This window comes from Eschrichtius robustus, chromosome 3 (assembly GCF_028021215.1).
Source record: "Eschrichtius robustus isolate mEscRob2 chromosome 3, mEscRob2.pri, whole genome shotgun sequence".
NCBI classification, from domain to species: Eukaryota; Metazoa; Chordata; class Mammalia; order Artiodactyla; family Eschrichtiidae; genus Eschrichtius; species Eschrichtius robustus.
Window position 1 is genome coordinate 46,563,967 of NC_090826.1, and position 22,792 is coordinate 46,586,758.

The 22,792-nt window shown below is 36.0% G+C and overlaps 1 protein-coding gene across 4 annotated transcripts in view; it reads right to left on the reverse strand.

Moving 5' to 3' along the window:
- The window catches only part of USP24 (ubiquitin specific peptidase 24), a 147,833-nt gene that overhangs the window by 66,673 nt on the left and 58,368 nt on the right, over window positions 1-22,792 (reverse strand). For 3 of the 4 annotated variants that reach the window (XM_068539966.1, XM_068539965.1, XM_068539968.1), the window contains exons 8-29: window positions 22,623-22,688; window positions 20,000-20,074; window positions 19,224-19,382; window positions 17,972-18,086; window positions 17,671-17,774; window positions 17,041-17,148; window positions 16,739-16,834; window positions 16,486-16,647; window positions 16,229-16,276; window positions 14,286-14,345; window positions 10,943-11,050; window positions 10,130-10,279; window positions 9,355-9,486; window positions 8,375-8,486; window positions 6,807-6,883; window positions 5,681-5,821; window positions 5,457-5,510; window positions 4,423-4,538; window positions 1,872-1,938; window positions 1,621-1,731; window positions 790-888; window positions 533-706 (exon numbers count right to left, since the gene is read on the reverse strand). In XM_068539966.1, coding sequence (XP_068396067.1) covers window positions 533-706; window positions 790-888; window positions 1,621-1,731; window positions 1,872-1,938; window positions 4,423-4,538; window positions 5,457-5,510; window positions 5,681-5,821; window positions 6,807-6,883; window positions 8,375-8,486; window positions 9,355-9,486; window positions 10,130-10,279; window positions 10,943-11,050; window positions 14,286-14,345; window positions 16,229-16,276; window positions 16,486-16,647; window positions 16,739-16,834; window positions 17,041-17,148; window positions 17,671-17,774; window positions 17,972-18,086; window positions 19,224-19,382; window positions 20,000-20,074; window positions 22,623-22,688 — 2,334 coding nt within the window. The remainder of the gene's footprint in view (window positions 1-532; window positions 707-789; window positions 889-1,620; window positions 1,732-1,871; window positions 1,939-4,422; window positions 4,539-5,456; window positions 5,511-5,680; window positions 5,822-6,806; window positions 6,884-8,374; window positions 8,487-9,354; window positions 9,487-10,129; window positions 10,280-10,942; window positions 11,051-14,285; window positions 14,346-16,228; window positions 16,277-16,485; window positions 16,648-16,738; window positions 16,835-17,040; window positions 17,149-17,670; window positions 17,775-17,971; window positions 18,087-19,223; window positions 19,383-19,999; window positions 20,075-22,622; window positions 22,689-22,792) is intronic. The other variant, XM_068539967.1, reaches the window with a different exon arrangement.

The following is a 22,792-nucleotide window of genomic DNA, read 5'->3' on the forward strand; positions in this document are numbered from 1 at the left end:
ATCACATGGATCAAGTCTGCTGAAATGTCAAGAAGATGAGGATTGAGAGGTGGACATGACAGATTACCTTGCAGGGTTTATTTTCGAGAGGGGTCAAGAGAGCTTAGACAACCCTTTCGAGGAGCTTCGCTGATTTGGGATGGAGAGAATGGGGACAGGAACTGAAGCTGAAATTGGGGTGAAAAAAGGTTTATTAAAAAGATGGTAGAAATAGCACAGCACGTTTGAATGTTAATGGGAATGACCCAGGAGAGGAAAATCAATGAATCAATGAAGAGAGAGATATGAGAGGAGCAGCAAGCAGTGGCCAGGCAGAATCACTCAGACTCAGAAGATTCTGTGGTTCAGAAGACTGACAAATTGTGTATCTTCTTCTCCCCACTGAATCCCAGCATTTCTCAGTGATACAGTTCTGAAGGGGCAGGACTTGTCTGAGAGAAAAGGACATAATCGTGAAAAATCTATATGGGCCGAAGGCAAAACTTAATGATGTTACGTTCTTGTTTTGAACTTGAATATTATTGCTCAATACCTGCTCCATGGCATATGATGAACTAAACACGCCGCTGCTGCTGCTGCTGGAGCTGGTTGAGGAATCTGCGGAGCTCCCAGACGGGGTTCCACTGCCAGAAGTCTTCACTGTGAGGACCTGCTCGTCAGAAAAGCCCAGCTGGTGGAGGAGCTTTTGATCTTTATTCACTGTCAGCTGTAAAAAGTGGTTTCTTAATTATTGAGAAGGAAAATACTGATATCAGACTAAAGTGCCACAAAATGTTTATTTACACCTACCAGACTATCATTTGTAAATATCTGTATACTATCCACTGGAGAACACAACTGCTTGGCTATCTTCCACCGGACACTCCCTATGGTTTCATTACTGTGAGCCTGTAAAATGAAATGAAACACTGTTCTGAGTAATTCACTTATTCATCAATTTAAACAACTATTAGCGAGCATCTGTTATGTACCAGGCACTGTTCCAGAACCTGGGAACACAGCAGAGAACCCAAAGACAAGAATCCTGCCCTTGTGAGGCTTCCCTCCTGCAGTAATTAAATATTCTCTTCCATACTCCATCCCCCAGCATGCATGGAATGAAATCTCAAGTCCTTCTTCCACTGGAGTGTCTTCCACTCTTCCCCTTCTCACTGTGCTCTAGTCACACCAGCCACTTTCCTTGTCACTGAATAAATCAAACAAACTCCCACCTCAGGACCTCTGTACCTGCTGCTCCCTTTGTGTGGAATGCTCTTCCCCAGAAATGGCTAACTCTGTCACTTCATTCAAGTCTCTGTTCAAATGTGATCACCTCAGAGACCTTCCCTCTCCATTCTTACCTAAAATATGTCATGTATACCCATCTTATCCTGCTGTCTTCTTTTTTAACCTTTATAACACTCATTATCACCTGATATTATGTATTTACTTATGAGTCTGCTTATACCCTATCAGCTTCCTTTCATTTCAGGTCTTTATTCTAAATTTGTTTTCCAAACAGCTTTTAGAATAGTCATTCATGCAGCTAAATCAACAACAGTGTTCAATCTCAATCAACAGTGTTCTTATGAAAATAACATGACAATATGGAAATGGCTTCAGAGCTTAATGTAAACCTACCTCTACAGTGAAGGTATCTTTGGTAGACTCATAAGTAACATTAAGAGTTAAAAGATGTCCATGGAATGAGGCACCATGAGGTAGAATAGTTCGGGGAACAGAGTAAAAATCCTTGAAAAAGATACAGCAAGTCAAAAGATACAGCAAGTGAGATGCACAGCGCCACTGTTAAATGTCACAAAAATACACTCCTAACACATTGAGAGTAATTATAGGATGATAAAGTTGCTTTACAAAGAAGAGAGGCTTACCTCTATAGTGATCACATAGCGTTCTGCCAGAAGCAGCAATCTCTCAATTATTACAAGTTTAGTGGATCTATGAATTAAAAATATTTTTTTGAAAATACTTGAAATGAACTGCTGACTTGAGCTCAGTTTCAGTCTATTTCACCAAAACCACAATCACAATTAGCCCTCTCCAGTCAAAGACTGAAATCTGCAAAGACTAAACTTCCTTTTCACTCAAGGGGGAGGTGGTTCAAGCAGGTCACAGCTGTCGCACACAGATGGAATATGGGGCAGAAGCCTGCCCCTCCCCATGTTTCCTTTCCTGTTCTTTTCTTTCTTCTTCTTTTTCTTTTTTTAAACAGTTGTCCCATAAATAGAGGACCTGGGTCTCCTCTGGGTCTGCAGGCTTATTTGTCTACCAATCCACCAAGAATGAACGATCAGTGAGTTTGAATCTCATAATCTTACAACTAAGATATGCCACATAATTCTGTAAACACAAAGAATCTGACTAAGTTCTGAACTGCCTGAAATTTAGAAGACAAATGCAAACCATTAAGTATGCCACAAATGAGAGCTGCTGTTTGTTTTACTTAGCCTAAGAATGAGGCAGAAGAAAAGGACGAAAAAAATTGTTCATCTGGTTCAAGTGACTAGTCTGTATAGTTAAAACATACAATGTAAGAATTTGTTATCCCAAGGGTTTTCAAAGTACTTAAGAAATCAACACCCATCAAGAGACATAACCATCTCTGGAACAGAAAACACACAGCAAGGAACTGTGGCACTCTCACAGAATCTGAAAGTGAGACCTGAGGCCTCTTTTGGTTAGACTTAAGGAATCTTATCATTTGAAATAACAAGACTCCAACATTCAGCAGCTTGTACAGTCACAGCTCCACACTTTATTAAACACTACATGTGTTAACACTAACAAATGAAAATCCAAGTGCCCTTAATTTAAATATTTACTATTCCAGAGAGTCTAAGTATTTTGTACAGGTGTATTTTTAAATCTGGAAAGTTTTCAGATTTTCTAACAATAAGTATGCTGATTAGCAGTACTGGAAATTTCACTTTAAAAAAAGTTGGTTAAACACATTTAACAGAGTTCTAAATTCTTTCAGTCTACGGGCAGAAACCAGAACTTGATATTCAGATGGAAAATCTTTAGGAAATATTTAAGTGCTTAACAAGTGAATTGTTGAGTGAACTGTTTTATTTTGCCTCAATGATGAATTAAATCACAGACAGCACTGCAAACACTGTACAAATGAGAGAATAACTCTTCCTCCCATAAGTGGAACAATTATGGTCACTGAAAAGTTCTTTTAAGACTAGTGAATGAGAAAAGCTACATGTTGTTCAAAGGCAACTCTGAAATTACATATTCTTAGTAACTCTGTTTAGGGTTTATAAAGAGAATATTTAAAAACTATCATGTGGTTTTGTTCTGTAATAGTCAAATATGAAATGATTCAGAATACAAAGCAGTTAGAAAAGACAAACAAAAAGCATGCTTATTTAAAGAAGCAGCAGTTTGGAAATCCCAATCCAATAGTTTATAAGTGCATTTCTAGTCTGATTTGTCAGACAGATGAATCGTTAAGGACCTAGGTCATAGATATAGACTACATTTTATAAACATGTAATTAGGAATTCTTAATGAAAGTCTATTTGAGATACACTTCCAAGAATGTGGGAATGCAAAAGTCATGTTAGTGTTCTTATCATGAGTTGAATCTATAATCACTTTCTGTCATTTTAAAAAGAGGTCCAAGAAGGTTGAGTTCTATTGGCTTCTTTCATATTAATAATGTATCACTACACAGTAGTCAGCTCATTTAAAAAAAGAAGATAAAGAAGAAGAATGTGAGCAAGGATATTGCCTTGACTCCTCTTCTAAAGGATGGCTTTAAAAAGAAAGGAATATCCCCAACTGTGAATAAAGAGAAATAAATAAATACATACATACGTAAACACATAAAGCGGTTCCAGGAGTTGAAAAAGACTTTATGAGCACCAACCTCTAGGGGGCAGCAGAGTGAGGCACAGAGAGGGAGCCCTTCTCTGAGCACCTGCCAAGGTTTCCTGAGCATCACTGACTGGGGGGGGGATGCTTACCAGTAATGAAAGGCACATAAAACTCCGCAAAAGTATTTTAGTTACTTCAATCTAATGTTTCTAAATACTCATCTATTCTCCTTACTATATCAAAGACCTATAACACTGAACTCAGATTTCACTGACAACATCTGAAAATACTCAACACAACAATGTGATTAAGAGATGTCAGTTCAAAGTTTTAACACAAATATTTGGGGCTAAAGTTCTTATTAAAAATTATTTTGAAAAATGATTTTAAGTAAAACATTTTAACTATGATTATATCATAATGTACAATATTAATCAATCATCATATTCCACTTCATTTTGCTTATGCAAAATAAAATGAGGAAATGAACAATTAACTGAGATATCTCCAAAGGAAAGAAAAGATTCCAATTATTTTTTTTTAAGCTGATCTACATTTAGGTGTCGCACATTCGTTGTAACTTCTGCAATCACTTACCTGTATGGAGACTGGACTGACGTGGCTACAGTTGGCATGGCAGTTGCTGTAAGCATCTTTGTTGCTCTGGTCACAGCGTGTGTCAGAGTGGGGCCACCAAGTGCTGAACTGGCTGCCTACGAAACAGAAAATCATCACTCTATATCAGGGTTTCTCAACCTCAGCTCTATTGACATTTTGGGCTGGAAACTTTTTTTGTTGTGGAAGACTGTCGGGGACATTGTAGGATGTTCAGTGGCATCCCTGACTTCTAGTCACCACTCACCTACCACTAGGTGCCAGTAGGACACCTCTAGTTGTGACAATCAAAACGGTCTTCAGACATTGCCAAATGTCCCCTGGGAGACAATTGAGAACTACCATTCTACATGTGTTAATACTTACATGGCACCTCATTTAGGGATACCTGAATACTTTAAATGTTTTTATGATGGCATATTTGGATGGAAGTCACAACTTGGGAACTCCTTCCTGTACAGATTCATCACCAGCACATATTCATCATCAGAAAGTTTAACTTACTGAGATAGTATTACACTGCAGGCTTCTAGTGGACAAAGATACCCAACACTACACACTACTGAGTGTGCTGCTATGGCCTTTAATAGCATTTATGATATAAACAAAGTGACACATGTGGAAGGATGGGAAAAGAAGCAAGTGCTTGTATAAAATTTCTGGACAGAAAAAGGAGAAAAAGAATCTATCAGAAATGTGGAAAGTACGGTAGACCTATTTTCTGAAGACAGTTTCTATACCCCAAAGGGGGTGGGGGTGGGGTGGGTGGGTGGAGCAGGGAAAAGGGATGGGGAGGGAGAAGGAAGGATTTCCTGTAAAATACACTTCTACATTGTGGGCATTAGGGCAAATGCCTGTTCCCTATGTCCACAATACGGTACTGCTAGCAAATTCTTCCTGTAGGATCCAGCTACAAATATCAACATTATACATGATCTCAAAACACAAAATTATAAAAGGAAAAAAACCCCAAAGCATTTATTTCAAAAACAGGTTAAATAAAATTTGCTACTCACTTCTAATCTCGTGTAGCAATCAGCAATGAATTTCTTATGTAATGATACAGAATCCTAGAAGTAAGAGGTATATGGAAATTAAAATTAGTCTAGCATTTAGTTGTAATCATCATTAAGGATAAAATGTCAAAATAAAGAAGCCCGACTTTCAGGCATGCCAACTTAGCAATTAAAAATATATTATTTTCTGCTTTTTTGTGTACCTTCTTTCCTTAAATACCCACCTTCTTTAACCTAGGATTTAGATTAATGTAACTGTAGTTTATGATTAACTGAATAGCTTCATTAGCAATTTCTTCATCAGGTGATTCCATGGCTATTTTCCAAATGAAATCCATTCCTATCAATTCCAGCTTTTCTACATACTGTTCAAAAGAAAGAAAAGTATACAGCACACCAAGGTCACAAAATTACAATTATTTTCTGCTACACTGTAACTCCACACCTCTTCAAGTTCAAAATGAATTAAGGCTGCAAAAACCAAGCTACATACGAGAACATCATTATACTGATGTGGAACTTTAAAACAAGAAACAACCAACAACAGAAACACTGGGCAACTTCCACGGAACCAAGACAGATATGGAGATTTTTCTCCAGACATTCCTAAACCTAAGCTAGAACTCTACCCAGATGGGCTACTAAAGCAGAAACAAAACAGGAATAATATGGGCACCCTCTTCAGGAGCTTTTCTTCAAAGGAAAGAGAGTCAGGTTAGAGGTAGTTACTAATCCTTGGGGCTCAATCTGGTCTTCTCAAAACTCAGTTAGAAATGGCAGGATCCAGGCCTTATAAGATCTTGTTAAAATTCTTACCACCTAGGAAGTCAGGTCATGAATGAAACAGACTTGGAAAAAGACTTATTTTTTGCCTTTCTTTTTTAAGGTGCTCACGTAAATATAAACATAAGCTGTATACTTTCTACAGGTCCTCATTTTCCTGCTTCCTTGTCTGTTCTTAAAAATTTCCCCCCAAATCCTTGCCACTGCGATCCCAGAATTGAAGATTTTGGTACTTTTTCAGGTACATGTGAATTGCCAGATTTGAGAGATTGGAAGCTTGGCTGGAACTATCCCTGCTCCACGTTCACCCAGCCACAGGAGGCCGCTGGCTGCCCCAGATCAGCAAGAAGCAAAGAGGGGCCTGAGAAGTCACCTGTGTGGGAAACGGAGCCTCCTCACACTCTAAGAGAAGCTCGCTCGTCCATGCAGAAGACCGCAGTCAAGGAGGTGTCCATTCTTTTTAAAAAAGAACCTCATGTGTTCTCTCAATTATAACACGTCTTTTGCTGAATGTCAAGTTTTACTAGATTTTCCAAATTTTCTAGATTTGAAAACAATGTTACTTACCAATTGAGCTCCTTGTCTTTTCAATCGATGATCACAGAGATTCACATTTTCAAAAAAAGTCTTAAATAAGTTAAAACCTGAAATTATAGAATGTCTGATAAATTCATGCACTCTAGGTACCACAGATAATCAATGAAAAGACAAAGTATAGCAAGAGCTAAAACTATAAAACTCTTAGGACAAAACATAGGCACAAATCTCCAAGACCTTGAATTAGGCAATAGTCTCTTAGATATGGTATGAAAAGCACAAGCAACAACAATGACAAAAAAATAAATAAACTTCATCAAAACTAAAAGCTTTTGTGCTTCAAAGGACTACCAAGAAAGTGAAAAGCCAACCCACAGAATAGGACAAAATATTTGTAAATCACATATCTGATAAGGAGTGAATATGCAGAATATATAAACAACATTTACAACTCAAAAATAAAAGGGCAAATAACCCAATTTAAAAACGAGAAAAAGATTTTTATAGACATTTCTCCAAAGATGATATATAAATGACCAATAAGCCCATGAATGGATGCTTATCATCCTTAGTCATCAGGGAAATGTAAATCAAGCCACGAGATACCATGTCATAACCACTAGAATGGCTAAAAAAAAAAAGACAGTTTATAATAATTATTAGAGAAGATGTGAAGAAATCAGACCCTCATATACTGCTGGTGTGATTATAAAATGCTGTAGCCACTTTGCAAAACAAATTGGCAGTTCCTCAAATGTCAATTATATGATACAGCAATTCCACTCATAGGTATATAAAAACTTGTATGTGAATGTTTACAGCAGCATTACTGATAATAACCAAAAGTGGTGACAACCCAAATGACCATCAACTGATGAATGGATAAACAAAATGTGTTATTGCCATACAATGAAATATTACTCAGCCATAAAATGGAATGAAGTTCTGGTACGTGCTAAAACCTGGGTGAACCCTGAAAACGTTATGTCTCAGCATGATAAAAGAAGCCAAATATTCATACAAAAGGTGACATATTATATGGTTCCATTTATATAAAATGTCCAGATTAGAATAATCTATAAGGACAGAAAGTAGATGAGAGGTTGGGGAAAGGGGAGAATGGAGAGTGACTATTACATGGTTTCTTTCTGGGGTGATGGAAATATCCTGAGATTAAAAATGGTGGAGGTTGAACAACTTTGTGAATATACGAAAAGCACTTATTGTACACCTTAAAAAAGTAAATTTTATAGCACGTAAAATACATATCAATAAAAAAACTCAAAAGAAACAACTGAAAAGAGGCTTTCTATACTTTGACAAATCTTTACCTTAAATGAATCCTTTTTGTACTAAGTAATTTCATGAAAAGACAGCTTAACAATTATTACCCTATATAATTTTAAAATACCATTCATATAAAAAGAAATTTATCTGTGTATATAAACATATGTATATATAGCTATGTCTTTATATGCATAAGGCAAAGTCCAGAAGGATATCCCAAACTGGTTAGCTGCTTCTGAGAGTGGGCTGAGAAGAAAAGTATAAAATTCTTAAAGAACTGAAAAAATGATTTTAAGGTTTTTTTCCCCTACCATTCATAGTGATTTCATATGACTCCAATTTAAGAATCTTCTCCTTGAAGAGCTGCTGCTGAACATCACTCTCAAGATCATGCTGCCCTTTTGTAAACCATTCAAAACACATCTGCGGATCAAGACAAATATCACCCTGTAACTAAAGTCCATTTCAGGCAAATACATATTCCAAACTGGGAAAGCAAAGATAAATTATTTTTAATTCTTTAGAAATTTATATTGCCTTAATACCACTCAAAACCGAACTGGTTGTAACTCTGGAACTAAATAAAGCAGTTAATTACAGCAATCTTTCCTCGAGATAATGAAAATATATATTCATGCTTTTCACTCAATTGTTACACTTTGGTTTTTCCACCAACATTTATTAATAAGCCTTACTATGTGCCACGCACTGTGCTAGGCACTGTCACATACTTAGTCCTTTCAATAATCTTATGATGTAGTTAACACTATTCTGCAAAATGAGATGAGGAAACAGCCATTCACTGTTAGAAAACGTCAAAGCAGTGTGGTGCTCCTGGTTTAATCTATTTTCAGCTGTGTTAACTCTAGTTCTAAAGATCTGTCTAGGTATCAGTTCCTTCTTTAGTGTTTCCGGGATACAACATCATTATAGGAACTCAAAGTTTTCTACTGGTTAACTTAAAATTAGTTTCATGGGAGGGAAAAAAATACTAAAAGAAACACCAAGAATTCTTTTGCTGTACTCATTTGGCTGAATTTGGTTTTATCCAGAATGGTATCAGACTTACCAAAGATCTCACACACTTGTCTATATCACAGATATATATTATATAAAATATCTTTTCAACACTTACAGTTCCTAGCCTATTAGTATAAATGTGTGCTTAGTAAATTGAAAAGTGTTTAGAATTGAAGATGTGAGACACACACAAAAATGTGAGATGCACACAGAAAAGTGAAATACTATTAAGTCCCACTGCTGTCTTACTTCATCCACAATATCTTCTTACCTCTCTATCTAATTCACAAACATCCTGGCCAGTCACAAGACACTCCCAGATTTCCTTGGCACGATTCCAACCCAGATACAGAGTAGCTTCTTGCAAGAAAAATGCCAGAAATTTTAGATGGGCCTCTAGATACTGGAAAAAGAAATAATGCTAATTAGTTAACTCCAGGCATTCATATGTAAAAGCAAAATTAAAAAAACAAAAAAACTTTGAAATTAAAAAAATAGTTTTACCTAATGCTTTTTCATATAACTTAGGGTAAAGTAAATGTGAGAAATCTGTTTACAAGTTGACAATACAATGTAGCAGAAACTACTTGAAGTCTAACACAAACTCAGTTGACTTCAGATGCCAAAAAAATACAATTTCAGCAATCTCAGAGTAAAATACCACACCACAACTGGTGAGTTAAGGTATTTTTCTATTTTTTTATAAACAATATTACTAACCACTAGATTTGAAAAACAAAAGCCATTAGCCACAGAACTGACAGTTATTATTTCTGATCAAAGACAAGAAAAGATGTTTATTTTTATTACCATATCATATGCAGTTATCTTGGGTGATTTACTGAAAGATTTACCCACAAATATCAATTTTCTGAACTTTTATTTTGAGGTGATTATAGTCAAGATACAAAAATGTTCCATTATGACAAAGACACCTCATGCTACCTCTTTAGAGTTACTCCCAATAAATATTATTTTTATAGTTCAAGTGCAAAAAGGCCAAATGAATGCTGTAAATCATGAAACAAAAGCACAATGTCAGATACCTCCCGATAAGTGTATCGGCCATCCACTAGTGTTGAACCAGTTAAGCCTCCAGGTCCAGCCACGGCTGCTGCAAGCCGATGACAAGCTATCAAACTTCCCGTTACCAATTTCACTATTTCAAAATTTTTCTTCAAGTCTTGAATAATGCTCTTGGAGAAAACAACAAAAAGAAAAATGGTATGAGAACGTGCAGTTATTTTATCAGTTTAATACAAGCTTCTATTTTAGCACGTAGTTGAGGAATAGCAAACACAGAAAGTTTTTCACTCATATTTCCTACATAAAAGTAAATAAAATCAATCTGGTATGTACATTTACTAGGGAATTACTATAGAATTAATAAACTTCCCTGGTAAATTTCTGCTTCTAAAAGGGATTCTTAAAAAAAAAAAAAAAGTCTTTCAAAAGAACTATTTCACTTCTTACATACTTTTCCAGATCTTTCTTCCCAAGTCTATTACATTGAGGAAGCTCTAGCTCCTAAGCAAACTAATGTTTTCACAATACAAAATAAGTCTTTGAATCTTTTCAAACTAATTTCTAAAATACCATTAACTTTTAAACATTGGCTTACTTTGTAAATTAAGGAAATAAAAAATAAATGAGTAAGGGATATATCAAAGGAAAAGCTCCATAGAAATGAAAGCAGAATGATGTTTAAATTCAAGATTATTAAGTAATATAAATGAATTACATTAATAACCATAAAACCGTAATACAGTCACTACAAAACTCAGCAATCTTTTGATGTTTGTTATTATAAAAGGTTATGCAAGTAATTGTATAATAATCAAATATAACTATACTCTTACCTTGTCTTGCTTTTGATAGGTTTGTTTTATGAATGAGCGGGTGATTTCATGTAGCTGACGCAAAGCTGGTACTACCCATACAAACTGGGGATTATTAAGTTGAGATGACTAGAGTTAAAAAGAAGTTACATTAGTTAAATTTAGAAATAAACAGCAGATTAAATTTATTAGCTATAAAAAATTTCCAAGTCAATTAGTTTTATTGTTACACATTCTATTATTTTTCTCTTCACATCGCTCATTTATAGTTTATCTCCATGCACTCATAATTCAGTCTTCAACTTCTTATTCTGCATGCAATCCTAAAGCCAAGAACTGCAAACAGGAGTGGATGTGAAGTGATAGTAAATGTATAGGGGTACATCAGCAAAAAACAGACGACAAGGAATTAGCAACTTCAGAGGATAGATTAAGTAGCACAGGCTGCTAGGATATGTTGACGTAATAAAATAAATTGATGGCAAAAGCTTAACTTGGATGATACTGAACTGGCTGATAAGTAAAATGGTATAAAAATATGGTTTTCTACAATTACATGATTAAGATACCAATGATATGATCAAGATACTAATAGTGGTTTAAATATTAAAGAAAATATCCATGGTCTGCTTGTATTTCCTAGTTAAAACAATTTTATGAGAGAATTCTACTTTTATTAATTATTACAGCCACTTCACACTTATACTTTATATTTTTCAAGACCCTTGCAAATATGTTATTTCTGCAGCTGGTACATGACAATCCAGACCTTCAAGTACATATCTGAAAAGTCTGACGTTCATGTGATACTCTTTAAACAGAGAATTGCTTTTGAATAAATAGCATCTTTCAAACTATGAGATTTCATTATAAAGGTTGTAGGAATGTCAGATTAAACACTATCGATCAATTGATAAGTAACTCTCTAAAAAACTGAGCAACAGTTTAAGTCCTTAGCTTTTACTTTAAAAACTGTATTATTTTTTTAAAGCCTTGCTTCTTTAAGTCTTTCTGTAAGATGAAGATGCCTATGGGGCAGAAAACTACTTTTGATGTCATTTGCAGAAAAATATCGTACTACTAAATACGTAAATGTGAGAGAGCTACTGCCTAAATAATACTGGCTTTCCTAGAGATTAGCCAATCAATCAGCAAATACCGTATTTCCTGGATTCTAAGATATAGGTTTTATAAATTTTAACGTTTCTGAAATGGACACTTCTTACAACTGTATCAAAGAAACTTACCAGCCACTAGGCATAGGAGTAAGTTTAGATATACCTGTCCTTATGTGAGTATGTGCAAACTTAGCTGTTTACAAAAGGTATCTGTTCATCTACCCATCATTTCTGCTGTTACGTGGCATAGTTCGCACCAAACAAGGATGGCTTTTTAACTTAAATGTAGATCACTGATTTGTTTCTTGGATGCTATCAAAAAGATTACACTATGATATAGCACTGACTAGCCTGTCGTGTCCATCAATTCAATTAAAAGCAAAGAATAACTGCCAGTGGTCTCGGACTAAAGTGTTTTTCAGAGCCAGGAGAACTTGGTGTGACAGACTCATACCCTGTGAAGGGCTATATCACTTGGCATTAAACGTCTCTCTGTCCAAAGCTGCACCTTGATTCAAGAGAAACTGTTTAACTTGTAGTATATACAACTTAATGAAAGAAAAAAGCAGCTTGAGTTTTACAAAAAAAGACAAGGACACAAAACTCCATATTCTTCAACGTGCCTCAAAATTCTACAATCTTAAAGATTTCAAAGAAGTCCAAAGCACTACACTAGATAATGAAAAGCGGTGTGCCACAGTGAGGCTGTACATACTGGATGAAACCTGTGATGCATGTTGCAATCACTGGCATCTTAGAATCAGAGAAATAAGGTATGTATTAAAGGCCAACTACTTGCAAGACTAGCTAGAATATTTCTGCTAGGATATAAAAGTTGCAAAATGACAGAGATTAAAATTCTAAGGCTTAAGTCCGAACTCATACCTTCCAAAAGGATTACAAACATTAGGATATAAATATAAACCCTTTAGTAAATAATCAGGTATATTAAAAAGTATCGTTATGACCAATTAAGTCAATTATGGTTAGATTATTTTTTTAACATTGAAAGTTACCCTTTAGAATCTAAAAAGTATTTCTGATATAGCCTTTCTAAAGTTTAGCAAACAAGACAGATGTTATTTATTCCATCATATCTATAACATTATGTTGTTATGTTATAAGAAAAATTTAAATTACTCTTCTCCATTTATAAAAGGGGCTGAAGACTATGGTGAACAATTAAAACGAACATATCTGATAACGTCTGATAATGAAGCTGAGGTTTCATAAGTAGGAGTTAATGGTATATCCAAATTAGACTCCTAATGTTAGATGAAGCCGTAGAGGTCAACTAGTTTAGCCTGCAAACCTGTGCCTAAACTTTCCTTATTCATTTTTGTTACAAAACTTGTCTTCTAGTGTTTCCAGTGATGAGGAACTCAGGAGGCAGTGCATTCTGTGTCAGACTGTTTTCATAGGAAGTTCATTGATCTATCATATTGCAACATGCCTTCCCATAACTTCTTAGGAGACATAAAAAGTAAGTTGAATCAAACTTCTATAACAATCCTCTAAGTCGCTGAAAAAGCTTTCCTATTCTTTCTTGAGGTCTCTCTTCTCAAGGTTGAATATCCCAGTTCTTCATCTGCCTTGTTTTACCAGACCTAGCCATTTACCTAGAACCAAGTTCAAATTTTTACATGGGTGGACATTTAAAAAGTATTTCCTCCTGTGCTAAGCACATCACTGTGAGGCTGTACTGAGGGCATCTTGCTGCTTTTACTTTCAGTTGTATGTTTTGGCAAGTGGAGGCCCCTCAGGTATGGGTAAGTAACGATTTTAGTGTCCTCACAGAGGAAGGGGAAGAGGTAAGAGGAAGGGAGCCAACATTTATTGAAAGGCTGCTGGGCACTGTGCTAGGAGGCCTTCATATAATGACTTAAGGAATACACAAACACCACTAATTGAGTAAAAATGACTTTTTTTGGTTTAGTAATATTTTTTTGGATGAGTACATTTAAACTTTTTAATTGAAGTAAAAAATAAGTGCAATAAGAGGGAAAGGGTTGGGGGCAGACAGTGGAAGGTATAAGGAAGCAAAGGAAAGAGGACCAAGGAAGCCAAGGGTATCCTGGCAGAATCTACAGAAATAAAGTTGAGAAATAAAGGTCAGAATTTCTGAACACAATAATGGAACTTGGGAATTTTAAGAGTGTCAAAAGCAGAGGGAAAGGGAATCAGTTGGAGGAGTAGAGGTAGCTGGGGGGTGGGAGGGGAGTAAGAGGTGGGTGATCTTGTCTTACCCTTTGCTTAGTTTCTGTGTAGCCTGGCAGGGAGACATAATTCCCAGTCAGCCCACCTTGCTGCCTGGCAGGAAAGGGCATAGCATAGAAAAACACCTTTAGTGGCAGTGTATAACTCAACCCCCTGCCTGGAGTCATATCGGGGGCTTTGATCTTCCCACTGCCCCCCTTCAGCCATGTGTACTTTAAGAGAGTATCTGCAAAAGCACTCAGTCAACTGAAAAGTGCTATGTAAATGCAAGTTATTATTATTTGAAATGAAAGAATGGTACATCAGAATTTCTTTACTGGGAGCAGTGGGATACAAAAAAGGAAGAATGTTCCTTTCAAGACTCACAAAATGACTCCAAAATTCTCCCTGTTACTTTTTGAGTTTTGTTATCAAACAACAGACGTGAATGAAGCGACTGCAAAGAGAAGCAATAAAGATGCCGCGATGCTACTGGCGAGAAAGGCTAAAGTATTGCTCAGCTGTAACAAGGAAGGAACAGGGATCAGGAAGGAGTTTTCTGGTTTCAAAAGCCATTTCCCTGGAGGGAGGAAAAAGTCCCTTCAGCTTTGACCTTCATACCTATACAGAAATGTATCTGTTACTGTGAAGAAAAGACCATTTTCTATAGATACCCTTTCCCTCTTACTATTACTATTGAAAGATTTAAACTTCTTAAATAACTCTGGATGAGTTTCAATCATAAAGATAGAGGGTGCTACATTATCTGAATCACTGAGCTGAGAAAACTGGGAAAATTCAAATTGTATCTGACTAGAAAGAGAGCAATGTTGTTGAATTAAAGGAACAATTAATCATAACCTGAGCATTACCAGCTCCAGTTTGTCAACGATTTTAATGTAGAAAATTCACTTGATCAAATTTCAATGTCAGAAATATAACACACAAAGTTCTTAAATGTCCCCAACTAAACTTTATGACCAAGCATAATTTAAGAGAATAAAAGCCTACTGAGTCACCAAGGCCGCTTAGCAAGAGCTGAGTCTCTGAATTTACTAATGCAAATTAGCAGTATTCAAGATCCTTTAAAGAAATACTAGGAAAGCCAAGAAATATGTTTTACCAATGAAATTCCTAAGCCATTAGCTATTTACTAAAATCTTTTCTTATGATTAACACTGAAATGAAACCCCTCTCGCTGCTAGGCTTTGTTTCATCTGGCCAACCTGAGGGCCTGCGTGGGAGGAGGACATGCTCTGATCAGGGCTGCTGCAACCACGGAAACAGGCTCCAGTGAGCAGCTACTGACTGCAGCAACAGGAGAGCTACAACCATCACTACACATGCTGCTACCCACCCTTTCGAAGGACAGTCCTTAAGTCCACAGTCACCTGGAGGCAAAAGCCCTGGAGCGCAGGACTTCCACAGCACCCATCACTACCCAGTTCTACCTTCTAAAATCGAGCCCTAGCAGCAGGCACTCACTCAATAACCGTTTGTCTAAGGAATTACTTTAGGAACACATCTGAACCAAGCACCTAGAAAACGACTACGTGCCAGCAACGAATGAACTTCTTTCTTCCCTTCTTTCTCTCTTCTGACTCTATGAATGTTCCTCCATTTCTCTCTTACGGGAGAAAAATGGACACGATGTTTATTTAGAATCCATTGTGCTTATTAAAGATGTGCATACTTTGGATTTAATTTTAAAAAAGAAAAACTAAGTTGAAGGTCTTACAATCATATGAAAATAATACAGTAAAACTACTCTTTGAATGTGACCCTGGATTTTTTTTCCCTTTGACAGTCAATAACCCCCAAGCTTTAAAAAATAAGCACAGGTCATAAGCAAATATTTAAACAGCGGTTTGTATCTGAATATTATTCGAAGAAACACTAAAACATACTTTTATCTTAAAATTATAATTCAATTTATTAAAAGGAATTATTAAATTAGTATACCTTTTAGTTGGTTCCATCTGCAAATTCTTACCTTGAATCCATCCTTCTTGTTTTTTTCCAAACCTGACCATTCTCCAGGCTGAAAATTAATTTTAAGAAATATTAAGAAATATAAGTGACTTGGTAAAAGCAGTACCTATAATTTCCCAATTTTGGACTCTAAGGTAAGAGCTTCCAGGTAGGACATTTAGTTTAATTTACATAATAGGGGAGGAAAATTACTTGGCTCTAATTACTCAGACAATACTATTGCTCTGACAACAAAACTAGACCAAAGATAAAACCAACCCTTTTAATATCTTCTATGCACTTAATGATGTAGCTCCTCTTGATTGCTTCTTTCACTGCATACGCATCACTTAGGATTGTCAGGTGCTCCTCCAAAGCTTGCTGAATAAGGCTACTGGGCAGCGTTGGGAGATGAGCCAGCTCCCAGAGTACATCTAACACCTACGATAAACCACATGTGGTGAGCCAGCCCATACGCAGGTAAAGCTGCTTTAAGTACTTGTAGCTAGAAAAAGTCATTTGATTCTCCTGCCTTTCCAGAAGTGGTCTCAAAGCGAGCTTCCCGGCCTATTCGTCCAATCAGGCTCAAGAGCTTCTGTCTTACTCTATCGGTCTCGGTCTCCCAGCTCTGTAGAACGAAAAAGAAAAGACACAGGAACTGCTTCCCAGTCCCATTTGCTCACACTGGCAAAATATGCAAAAACTTTAAACTTGAGCTAAAGAAGTTTAATAAAGTAAGAAGAGTACAGTTAAACACTGCTAATTTAGAGGGAGGAGACCTCAAAATAAGATTATTTTAGAAATATTTAAAAGTAAGCACGTTTGAACACATACCTTCTGAATGAGAACAAACAAATGATTAAGCTGATCTGAATTAAATTTGACAGCTGCTGCAGCAATAATAGTATGGATATTCTCGATCACAGTAGATGATTGTCCTGACTAGAAAAGAAGACATTGGGAAGAAAGTTAAGTCTTGGAAACTGGAAAAACCCAAGTCTTTCCCTGTTGATTTACAGAAGCAAAAGTAAAACAGTAACAAACATAAACTGATGCTAGTCTAACAGCATACATACACTTGCATGATAAAATTGGTAAGACTACAAGAAGCAACCATTATTAATGGTTATCTGTTGGCCTTGTTTAAGTTCCTAGAAGCATTCAAGTTCTCAATCTGACATATTCATTTCAAGAGGAGAACAAAATATTTTCAACTGGCTTAAAAACAATTTAATTACTTTACAAGAAAAACATACTCATTTTTCACATTTTATAAATGATCTTGAGGGTCTCAGTTGAGAGTATTATGTGTCTCATTTTTAAAACTGCTTATAGATATTTTGTGACTTCAATTAATATTTATTTATCGATGGGCAGTAAGTCTCTGCTTTAGAGAGTCACCACCCTTCTCCCTTACTGATAAAAAATGTCAGAAAAAGGCAAAAATAATTCTGATCAACTTACCTGTATCTTCCAAATTTTAGTGAGCTCATCTAAAGACAATTTACTGCCCAAGAGTTCAATAATTCCCTTTATACGATCACAGTATTGTGCTTGGTCTATGTTGCCTAAGAGAAGAAACACCAGAGAGGCAGACAGATACAGTGAACACTGACTTTCTAAATATGATTCTATTTATTCAAAGCAATATTAACTTGCTATAAAATTATTTAAAGGCTAATAATAGTCAAAGCAACAATTTCAAACCTTTTTTATACATAAATACATTATTTATGTGTTAGGTAACTTTTTTTAAGCAACTTACCTTCCAATGCAATTGACAGAACTGAGTTCTCAACTAGCCAATCTAACAGTCTGTCTGTATCTATAGCATTCTTCACAGATTTGGATAAAGTGCTATCTTCTATTAGTTTGGTTACCTAAAAAGACAGGATTATTGTGATTGAATCTAATGCAAATATTCATAATCAAAATCTTCATATATATTTTGTGACTTTTATAGTGTTACAATGTGGTCTAATGATTAGCCAAAATGTATCAAAGGCCAGTTATTAGAAGTTAATAGACTACTTATTTGTGATGTCTCTTTAAAAAGAACACAGAGCTCACACTTCCTGGGCCACTGCTGATTGGCTCAGGGATGCACATCTGACCCAAACTTCAATCAGAGCACTCCTCCAAATTCTATACTTGGGACCAGAGAGAAAGTATCAGTCCTTCCCGAGTCACAAGAGCTATCCATGGCCATGTCTACCATATGAAAGATGCCACTCTGTAGGTGGAACGAGAACAAGGCCATCATGCTCATAAAAGCAGAGACAAGACCTGGATAGAGTCCTGGCAGTGGTTCAGTCTCAGATTCTAGTTGATCCTGTTGCCCACACGTGTCCCTGCCCTTACACGGTTTGGCTAGTCAATCTCTCATTCATGTGAGACAGCCCAGCCTTCTTCCATTAAATTCCTCTTTTAGTCTAAGATAATTCAAGATGAGTTTATTTCACTTGCAGCCAAGAATCCTAATTAACATAAAACTGAAGGAAAATAACTGGAATTATGACTGAACTGTATTGGCTCCACCGGAAACTCACCAAAACCAACTATGCTCACGTAAAGTTTAGGAAGCTGCAGAAAATTATTTCCATCATTTTGCTTAGACCATCACAGTTGTAAACAAAACAAAATTTTGCCTCAACCCCAGTTAGAAGATTTGATTTAAGTAAACACATATCTGAAATATAGTAAAAGGAATTATACCCTTAGGGTAAAAAGTAAATCTCAAACTGCATATTCCAAGGAATTATGTTCTAGCAAATTTCACTAGAACACTAAATATTTCACAGAACGAATTTGGAAATGTAATACGTATAAAAATATTACTTTATTAACAATTATAAACATGTACACCATTTTATAGATAATCACTTATCTCTTTTTGTAGGATTACAAGAAATTATTATTCTTTATTTCCCAACATTTTTACATTAATAACCACAAGTTTTGGAAGAACTTAAAAGTGTCTGTGCTTTAAGTCTTCCAGAAACGGACGCAAAACTTACTTCTTTGAGGGAATTCATTTTAGCGCTAAAATGAGGTGATTTCAGCATGCGCAGTAGGATGTCTAGTCGAAGGTCATCCACAACGGTCACCAGATCCGGTTGGAAGCGCATGCAAAGTAACTTAATGGCAGACAAGAGCTCCGGGATGCTAACCAATCTCTTTTATGTAAAAACAAAATACACACAAACGTACAGATACATAAACAGAAAAAACAAAAAGGAACCATGAAAACATTTTGATGCCAATTCTTACACACACACAGGAATACAGGACATTTTCAATAACCATGGTCTAATGGTATCTGATATTCCGCATGGTCAATAAACTATATTTTACTTCTAAACAAAAGTTAGCACATGTGTGAGCAAAGAAAAGGGAAGGGTTCTGTGATAAATTCAAGGTAGACAAAATAAATCATGTTAAGTTTAAATGTTAAAATTGCTTTAAACACCTTTGGATAGCTTTTAATACTGAATTATTTTAAAGCTTCTTCAATGCTATACCAATTATACTACTATCAAAATCAACATGTTAGTAAAATTCTTAATGGTATCACTTGCTGACAACCCTACATTCATTTTATTGACTGAGGTAACACCAACCACTTGGTATTTCAGACAAAACATTTTTTGGTTAGGAGATGTAAAATTAATTTGATGTGAGTTGTATGTGACCAGAATCCAAACAGCAATGGTGTGTGAACCTTGCCCTAAGCCATGGCTCTGCTTCCATGGACCAATAGGCATAGGGGCTACTTGACTGGAAAGAACATTACCTTATCTTTAAGGTCCTTTTCTTCCACACTCCGCACGTCCTGGATTGTAGTAAGGATGACTGGGTCCAGCATGGGCTGCAAGAAAAAAGTACTAAAGTTAATAAGGACCCCTGAATCTGTCCCCAAACTAGAGAGGAGACACTTTTTTATTCACATTTCAAAAAGGAGAGGGTGCTATGCAAAGATCTGAATTCCAGTATTAGAGCAGCCACTAACTAGGTAATAGCATCCCAAGTAAACCCTTAACTGATTCTGTGCCTCAGCTTCTTTACTATCATATGGGTGCAATCCGTCTTTACTATCTTATAAAGGGTCCTTTGAAGAGCAACCAAAGACAACCAAAGACACACCGACTAACTTAAAACATTAAGCATGAGTATGTATTATTTTTGTAATAAAGTATTTTGCATTTGATTTAAAAAATGAATATAAGCACAGACCATGAAAAATACGCTGTTTTATGCATTTATTTTGCTAACTGATATAAATGAGGCCTATAGACAAGACTCATACAACACACTGCTCCAGAATGGTAGCATAACCAGGTAACTAACTCTGAAGAGTATGTGAGAAGTAGCAAACTATTAGCTAGATCTAAATGATCACTTCCATTTAAGTAAAATAATATTTAAAACTTATCTGGTGACAAGAGAAGATAGACAATATTTGGCTGTCAAAGCAAGAAGACATTAGCAATGAATTAAAGTGACATCAGGCAACTGATTATCCAAGTAGAATTTCTTTATTTACACTTATGCCAACTGTATAGTGAGAACTGAGGGCTGTCAGGGTAAGAGGCAAGTCACACTGCTCTTGTCAGCATGTGCCAGCCCTGCTTAATTCTCACTGCAACTCTGTGAGATAGGCATGGTTATTACCACTATTTTACAGATAAAGAAGCCAAGTCACAGGAGTTACTTCAGTCTTCTGAAGTCACACAAGGAGCAAGTGGTAGAGACAATTGTTAATTTACATAAATATGGTATGAATTTATTGCTGAATGAATTTAAGGTTGGATGGTTTGATATAATTCAAATAAAGATAAAGTTAAATATGCTTTGGTTGGAAATTCATATACTTTTTACTCTTTTTAAAGTACACTGTGCTTGGACTTCCCTGGTGGCACAGTGGTTAAGAATTTGCCTGCCAATGCAGGGGACACGGGTTCAATCCCTGGTCCGGAAAGATCTCACATGCCACGGAGCAACTAAGCCCGTGTTCCACAACTACTGAGCCTGCGCTCTAGAGCCCGCGAGCCACAACTACCAAGCCCATGCACCACAACTACTGAAGCCCGTGTGCCTAGAGCCTGTGCTCCGCAACAGAGAAGCTACCGCAATGAGAAGCCCATGCACCACAACGAAGAGTAGCCCCCACTCGCAGCAACCAGAGAAAGCCTGCGTGCAGCAACGAAGACCCAACACAGCCAAAAAAAAAAAAAAAAAGTACACTGTGTTTACATACAAAACCTGGAATTTCTAGAGAACTTAGTATTAATTAGCAGTTGGAATATTTACACTGAATCTCTTTACATGGAGCAATGCATGGGTTTAAAAGCATGCATTTAAAAATTCAATCCTGGCTCTGATTATTAAAAAGCCAATTATTAAATTATTAAGTCAAATCATTTTGTCTCTCTATGTCTTAGTGTTTCAGCTACAAAACGAATGATTGTGTTCATATGCTTAATAAGTGAGAACACTAGATGTCTCTAAAGACCTTAGTATCCAGAATGAAGAAATACACAAGTAGCCATCCTGTTTCATTTAAAAATCTTGCAGTATTACTTTGAAATCTAAAGAAGGCACTTAAAACTTAGAAATAGCAGGAATTTCCAGAACCTACAAAAAAAATCCTATATCCCTTGTTAAAATGGCCCTAAGTAAATTAGATATTAGAAAGAAGGAACAGTGCATACTATTTGCTTCCAAAGGACACTAAGCTTTCAAAACCATTTGTGGTGATTTTAAAAAATCTCTGTGAAAGTTTTAAGTTTCACAGACTTATTTTTATAAAGAAAATAATAAATGGAGGCATTTCAACATGACATTTTATTCAGTAAAACTTGTTAACTGAAATGGAAAGGAATAAGAAAATGTAATAAGCCCTAAACATTAGGAAGCTGAACATTCCGCAGCCTTGACTATCCTGTGACCTGCTGACGTACAATCTGCAGAGGCAAGAAATCAGACAAGATGTGCTGTTAAACTGTTCCTCAGATAGTGAGTGACTTGGCTAGCAGGTGAGCCCAGCACCACTCAGCACTGTTTAATACGTAATGGCACTGAACCCTTAAATAATCCTGTAAAGGGGGTAGGGATATATGCCACCTATTTTATTGTGACGGAAACAAAGAAAAATATATGCTATAATATGTAATTATATTTGATAAAATGATAAATTGAAAAGGTAAATAACCTTAAATGTTAGGTCTCCTATACCTTAAATTAGTAATCACTTTTATTTATCTTCTGATAATATTTTCACTATAAAGATAGCTAATCCGAAAAAAAAGAAGTTACTCTAAATTAGGCACAATTCTGAACAACCGGATAAAAAGATAATTTTACTGTTTGTATGTCTTAGATCACCTCTGAAGTAAGTGTAAAATGGCCTATCTTACCTGTACCACTGAGGAGTTGAGGTACTCTGCACACACCCCTAAGGGCTGCACCAGTGCTGATACTGCCTGAAAAAAGACAGTGAAGGTGAGAAATAAATGTGAGTGAGTTTCTTCCTTTCAACATTAAACAAATCCCCTTTAATATGTCAGAGAACATTTTATACTCTTGA